Source organism: Eptatretus burgeri, chromosome 12 (assembly GCF_056783735.1).
Source record: "Eptatretus burgeri isolate ZD-2024b chromosome 12, Ebu_testis_v1, whole genome shotgun sequence".
NCBI lineage: Eukaryota > Metazoa > Chordata > Myxini > Myxiniformes > Myxinidae > Eptatretus > Eptatretus burgeri.
Genome location: NC_140972.1, coordinates 11,287,629 through 11,295,044, shown reverse-complemented (window position 1 = coordinate 11,295,044; position 7,416 = coordinate 11,287,629). Strand labels below are relative to the sequence as shown.

At 50.6% G+C, this 7,416-nt stretch overlaps 1 protein-coding gene across 9 annotated transcripts in view; it reads right to left on the bottom strand.

Annotated features, from left to right (window-relative positions):
• Positions 1 to 7,416, bottom strand: part of MTFMT (mitochondrial methionyl-tRNA formyltransferase) — a 35,751-nt gene continuing 28,335 nt past the window's right edge. For 5 of the 9 annotated variants that reach the window (XM_085849502.1, XM_085849503.1, XM_085849504.1 and 2 more), the window contains 2 exons: positions 2,435 to 2,511; positions 1 to 1,333 (listed from right to left, as the gene is read on the bottom strand). In XM_085849502.1, the coding sequence (XP_085705628.1) occupies positions 1,118 to 1,333; positions 2,435 to 2,511 (293 nt within the window). In that variant the 3' untranslated portion in view covers positions 1 to 1,117. The remainder of the gene's footprint in view (positions 1,334 to 2,434; positions 2,512 to 7,416) is intronic. The other 4 variants (XM_085849506.1, XM_085849505.1, XM_085849508.1 and 1 more) reach the window with 4 other exon arrangements.

The following is a 7,416-nucleotide window of genomic DNA, read 5'->3' as shown; positions in this document are numbered from 1 at the left end:
TGAAATGAGGGAACCGGTCCTGTTCCTGAAAAAGATGACATAGATGCACAATTGTCTTATTTTGTGAATGATACAAATATATGGAGTGGGGTGAGACAGCCAGCTTAAAGTCAACCCTGAAGTGCAGTTCTCTTGATCTGCAGACACGTAAAAATCCATTCCATCTAATTCAATAAAGCTTCACAACCAAAGCACCGCTTCGGCAAACGTTCAACCATTCATCACTTCTGTGAGTTCAATGAGAAAGATCAGCAAGCAAATGTTACAATCAGTGCTTTAAGTTGAGCAGGAGTCCCTCGCATGAACATCAGCCTGGACTCGTGCCACGCTTCAAATGTCCCTCACGTAAACATCAGCCTGGACTCGTGCCATGCTTCAAGTGTCCCTCACGTGAACCTCAGCCTGGACTCGTGCCATGCTTCAAGTGTCCCTCACGTGAACCTCAGCCTGGACTCGTGCCATGCTTCAAATGTCCCTCAGGTGAACATCAGCCTCGTCTCATGCCACGCTTCAAGTGTCCCTCACGTGAACCTCAGCCTGGACTCGTGCCACGCTTCAAGTGTCCCTCACGTGAACCTCAGCCTGGACTCGTGCCATGCTTCAAATGTCCCTCACGTAAACATCAGCCTGGACTCGTGCCATGCTTCAAGTGTCCCTCACGTGAACCTCAGCCTGGACTCGTGCCATGCTTCAAGTGTCCCTCACGTGAACCTCAGCCTGGAATCGTGCCATGCTTCAAATGTCCCTCGGGTGAACATCAGCCTCGTCTCGTGCCACGCTTCAAGTGTCCCTCACGTGAACCTCAGCCTGGACTCGTGCCATGCTTCAAATGTCCCTCGGGTGAACATCAGCCTAGTCTCGTGCCACGCTTCAAGTGTCCCTCACGTGAACCTCAGCCTGGACTCGTGCCACGCTTCAAGTGTCCCTCGGGTGAACCTCAGCCTGGACTCGTGCCACGCTTCAAATGTCCCTCGGGTGAACATCAGCCTCGTCTCATGCCACGCTTCAAGTGTCCCTCACGTGAACCTCAGCCTGGACTTGTGCCACGCTTCAAATGTCCCTCACGTGAACCTCAGCCTGGACTCATGCCATGCTTCAAGTGTTCCTCGCGTGAACATCAGCCTGGTCTCGTGCCACGCTTCGCTTTTACCAATTGTGCGATCACGTCATCAGATGGTGAAACAAAACATGGCATCTCTGAAGACTTTGTACTGCTTGCACTCGCACACAAACTTCTTCCTCTCTGGAAATGAACGTGGAGATAGCCGTTATAAAAATCTTCTGCAGAAAGTCTCTTTTTGAACAACAAGCTGCGAACTCCCACCCAACCATCCTGAAAAATAAACAAACAAGGCAACCCACAAACGCAAACCCAAACAAAATCAACCTTGCAGTAAACATGTCACCAAAACTATCCATTTTATTGATGTGAAAAACAAACACGATGCGTTCTCATTTTTTATTCATAATTTAAAAGTTGAGGCTCATGGAGGAGAAAATGGACAGAGGGCAGCAGGTTCACAATCTGACAGGGGATCAAAGGGGAACAGCGCACAAGGACTGCATACGAGTGCAGGAAACTAAAGGGGTTAGGTGGGGTTAGGAGTCATTGAGAGAAGAAGAGATCAGGGGTAGTTGTGGGACAAGCATGAGGTGACGATGGGGAGCACGAAGGAAGGACTGAGGTACATGCACGCAGCAGCAACTGAATATCATACTATTTATTCACCAGTATTGTTCCGATTCTTCCTGTGCCGTGGCCCACACGACGTCACCCCCAGCCGTGGCCCGCACGTCGTCACCCCCAGCCGTGGCCCGCACGGCGTCGCACCCAGCCGTGGCCCGCACGTCGACGCACCCAACCCTGGCCCGCACGTCGTCACACCCAGCCGTGGCCCGCACGTCGTCGCACCCAGCCGTGGCCCGCAAGTCGTCGCACCCAGCCGTGGCCCGCACGTCGTCGCACCCAGCCGTGGCCCGCAAGTCGTCGCACCCAGCCGTGGCCCGCACGTCGTCACCCCCAGCCGTGGCCCGCACGTCGTCAACCCCAGCCGTGGCCCGCACGTCGTCACCCCCAGCCGTGGCCCGCACGTCGTCACCCCCAGCCGTGGCCCGCACGTCGTCACCCCCAGCCGTGGCCCGCACGTCGTCACCCCCAGCCGTGGCCCGCACGTCGTCACCCCCAGCCGTGACCTGTCCGTACAAAATTAGCCGGCATTGCTTAAAGGGTCGGTATACCTGGGAAGTGACAAGTCACAGCGCTGCCCTCTTTCCGAGTACAATTTGCTCACTTCCGGTAGTGCTAAGTGCAATCTGCCAGAGCTCGGCATTCCCCTTCCTGACATCAACGGTGACACGGGACATGTACCTCAAGCCAAAGGGGATTGACCACCCAAGCAGATGAATATGAGAAAATAATCTGTTGGGCTTTTACCTTGCATCTTACGTACAATATTCGTGTTGCCTTGTCATAGTAAAGAGATCCTGGTGCTGAGTGATTCACATCCTGGCCTGGAAAATAAATTAAACAGAGGGAGGTGAGAGCACGACACAAGCAAAATATACGACGATGAGCTCCACAAAGCATTCCTTGGGAAGATTTGATCAGAGCAAAGCAATTTTATAATAGATTCCTGGACAGTATGCTTGGACAGTACGGAAGGACAGTATATCCTTCCGCCATTGAAGGTGGAAGGAGGTTATGTTTTCACCCCATCTGTTACACGGTGAAAAAACTTGTGTCAAGCATGTTGGTCTGCAGCATCTGTCTGTCTGCTTGTCACACGATTTTTGGCCACAGTTTTCAAGAAATCGTTCTGAAATTTTTTGTGGATGTAGGTGACTGGCTGAGGATAGCAACACTGAATTTTGGTGAGTCTTCACCACGGAGATAGGGCCAAAAAACGATACGTACCACAACATCTGAAAAGGTTATGGATGGATTCCAACTATTAAATTTGGTGGACAGGTTCGGAATGCCACCAAGAAGAATTGATTCAATTTTGGTGAAGACCCGAATCCGGATACGAGAATTATTTAATTTTAAAGTGATTCTTCACCATGTCAGGTCAGGAAAGATTAAGTGATTAGGTCAGGTCAGGCCAGATTAGACCTGTGACTTGCTACAGGTACCATGTAAACCTGTACTAACCTGTTGCATGGTCGGGTTGCCGGCGTCTCAACCATCTCCCCCACCAGGTTTTCTGGTGAGGAGGTTGTATGATATGGACACCCAGCAGGATTAAAAACAAAACCTGTCAAAGGGCAGAGGAGCTCCTTGTGAGCCAAAGCCATCCATATCTAGTGCCAAACTGTGTTTGCGGACATCCTTCTGCAGTTGGGTTACTTTTTACGAGGTTAGTGGCAGGATTTGCACTTCGGCCACCATAAAACCCTTCATTCCGCAAAACGTACGAAGAAGGCGGCAGCTCACGGGATGATGGGATTGGGGCAAAGCCTTTCGGACCCTCATTCTGATGGGAGGGAAGCCATGGGGTAACAATCCCGGGTCAGATTGCAGGAGAGTGTCAGAGTGGTGCTGAGGTGTCGTCCACCAGATGGCGGTCCCTTCAGGGTGGGTGTCTGAAATGTCCTATCCCAAAGAGAGGATGATCGCCTGTCTCTGTTATCATCTGAGCTCAAGCGTTTGGACATTGATATTGCAGCACTCTCTGAGGTTCGGAGACCGGATTGCGGCGAGATCATGGTGGGTGGTTACACCCACTATTGGTCTGGTCGCTCTGATGGGTACCGTGCCCAAGAAGTTGCTGTAGCTGTGTCCAACAAGCTGACTCCAATGATAATTGAGGTAACACCGGTCAACGAGCGTATTATGAGACCAAGGATTCATCACTCCTTAGGTGTCATTTCCCTGGTCTCTGTTTATGCTCCGACTGAGGCAAATGATCTCACCATGAAGGACGCATTCTATGCCACGCTCGAGTCTGTGGTCGATTCGTGCCCCAGATGAGATACTATGAGATACTCTTCTAGTCTTGAGGGATTTCAATGCATTGACTGGAACTGATAGGGATGGTTATGAGAGGTGTGTTGGTCCCCATGGGTCTGGGACTGTGAACGAGAATATCACCAAGTTCCTTGACTTTGCAAGAAGTCATGGACTTAGTGTGGCTGATTCATGGTTTCAGCACCCACAGGCTCATCGCTGGACTTGATATTCCAATGCTGGTGATGTAGCAAAGGAAATCGATGATGTGCTCGTTGATGGTCACTGGAGGATGATCCAGAACTGCAGGGTCGACTGCAGTGCTCAGTTCCTCAATACTGACCACAGGCTTGTTGTGGCAACTCTGAAGTTGCACCTTAAATCCAGGAGAATGGTACCATCCCAGCCGAGGCTGGATGTTGACAAGCTCAAGGATGAGAAGGTAGCTGAGGAGATTGCGAACAGGCTGAGTGGAGATTTGGGGGGTCTGGGTGCTTTCGGGAATCCTGAAGAGTTGTGGAGTGCCTTCAAGACCACCATCCTAGATGTTGCCAGTGGATGTCTTGGAATCACCGAAGGGCAAAGAAGAATTTTGACTCTCAAGGGACGCTGGATACCATTGACCAGAGTCGCAGGGCCAGGCTGAATGGCAGAGCTGAGCTATTCAGGGAGTTGAGGCGTAATACTGCATGAGTGCTCAGGGTGGACAAGGAGGCCGATGAGCAAGGAATCTGTGATTGGGGGGGTTGGTGGGGGGGGGAGGGGTAGAGCATCACCTGTGGTCAAGTGATTCTCATCCTGCTTACAGTGGAATTTGCACATTGCATTCATCCAAGCCCATCCCTCGATGTACTGCACTTAGAAGGGAGGGTGGTGGGCTCTTGACAGAGGAGTCCAAAATGAAGGCCCGCTCTGCAGGTTACTTTGAGTGGCTGCACCAGACCGATTCACCAGCTGTCAAGTGCGATGTCAGGGGTGTTACAATCCCTATTGCTGACCCCCCAATCAACTGTGATCCACCTTAGTTTATGGAAACACAGGCTGCGGTGAACCGGTTGAAATGGTGTAAAGCTCCTGGAATCTGTGGCATCCATGCTGAACTTCTCAAGTCTGGTGGAAATGCTGAAGTCGTGTCGTCACATGTAGTTCTGTGCTCTGCCTGCAACACAGGCATCATCCCAACTGACTGGAAGAGGGGCCTTGTTGTCCCTCTCTGGAAAGGGAAAGGTGATCACCAAGACTGCAACAACTACTGAGGGGTGACGCTGCTCAGTGCCAGGCAAGGTATTTGCTCGTATAATTCTTGATAGGGTTCGCCACCATCTGCTTGACACCAGTGTCCAGAGCAGTCAGGCTTTACACCAAAGAGGTCAACGATTCACCCCCATCCTTGCTTTTAGGGTCCTCACCGAACGCAGATGAGAGTTTCGGCAGGGGCTGCTTGCAGCGTTTGTTGATCTCTGCAAAGCGTTTGATTCGGTGAATCAGGATGCCATCTGGAGGATTATGGGTCTTCATGGGGTGCCACCAAAATTGATCAATCTGATGTCTAAATGATACTCTGGTACTGAGAGTGCTGTGAGATGTGGTGATACCATCTCTGACTTGTTTCCAGTTGTCACTGGAGTTTGTCAGGGGTGTGTACTGGCCCCCACACTTTTCAGTACTTGTATGGAATGGATTCTGGGGAGGATGATGGAGAGATCAAGCTGCGGTGCATCGTTTGGGAATGTCAAGATCTCAGACCTTGATGTCGCAGATGATGCAGTCATCTTTGTGGAGACTCTACAATGCCTTTTGGGGGCCCACAAGGTGCTTAATGAGGAATTAGAGCCACTGGGATTATGGGTTTCCTGGGTCAAAACTAAGATCCAAGCTTTCGATGACATCTTGGATGCTGCTATCTTGTCTGGACCTGTTCGTGGTGAGGATGTTAACGTCACGGAAAGATTCACTTACCTTGGCAGTGGTATTCACATATCTGCTGGCTGTGAGCCAGAGGTCAGTGGATGTCTGGGTCAGGCCTGGGGAGTCATGGATTCACTGGATCATGGTGTGTGGCGCTGCCGGTACCTGTGGAGGAGGACGAAAGTCCAAGTCTTCAGGTTCTTGGTGCTGCCGGTCTTGATCTACGGATGTGAGACTTGGACTCTGACCAGGGATCTGAGACGGCGACTTAATTCCTTTGGTACCAGATATTTTCGGAGAATCCTTGGCTATCGCTGGTCGGACTTTGTGTACGAGCGGTTGTTGAAAGAGACTCAAATGAGATTTGTTACCTGTGTAGTGCGTGAGCGTCAGCTGTGGCTGTATGGACATGTGGCTCGTTTTCCTGACGCTGATCGTGCTCACCAGAATCTCTCAGAGAGTGAGCCTCGTGAGTGGAGGAGGCCAATGAGCTGACCACGTGCCTCGTGGCTGCAGCATATTGATCAGCATCTCAAGGAGATGGGGATGGGCCAGGCACCTGCCTGGAGGATGGCCAGACGGAGGCCTCTGGAGTACCGGCGGAAAGAGGACGCAAAGACACGCTGCTCCAGCGCATGCTCCCATTCCTGACCTGACCTACACCATTGAGAGATGGGGCTAAAAACGATATTGTATATCTAAAAACGTTGTGGATGTATTCGGATGAAATTTGGTGGATATTTTGGTTGTGTGAGGACTAATTGATTCGATTTTGGTGAAGATCTGAATCCGGATCCGGATACGAGAATTAAAAAAGAAAATGTTAGCGATTTTTCACCATTTAGAGATTTGGCCCAAAACGATATATAAAACACGATATTTCAAAAAATATATTGGGCCCCGATATGTTCTGCTGGATCAGGCTTTGCATATCAGAGGTATGCACTCTACCGAGTGCCCTTCTCATTTTTTATGTATAAATCGTTGAGGCTCATGGAAGAACAACAGCGGAGTTGAAGGGGGAGACCTGGAAAACAACGGGTGTGGGGAGGAATGGGGGGTGTGGGGGGGGAGGGTGAGGGGTAGGAAAGGACGCATTTGGTAGACAAGATGGATACAGAAGGGTAATCCCCAGAAAGAAAAACTGGAAACCTGAAAGGAGGGGGGTTGGCATCAAGTGGAGGAAGGGTTAACAAGGAAAGAAAAGATCATGGTTTTGGCTTGGGGATGATCGGCGATGGTAGTGAACAGCTGTCATTTAGGAGGAATAGCCAATTGCAATGACATCTGTTACAGGTATGTTATTACTCATCAGTTATTGGATAAGCCTGGTGTTGGCTTAATGGTTCAGGTGGCTGGCTTAAGATCCTAGGGTCTTGAGTTCAAGCCCCTGTCTGGCTGTTTAATTAACACCAGCTGGGTTGACTCAGCCTGTCATCCTTCCGAGGTCAGCTAGCTTACTGGTAACGGAAGCACTGCATCAGTGGCATAGCTACCCCCCACAAAATGATGCAGCTAAGCAGCCACAGGCCTCATATGAATAAATAAAGGTATTTGTTTCC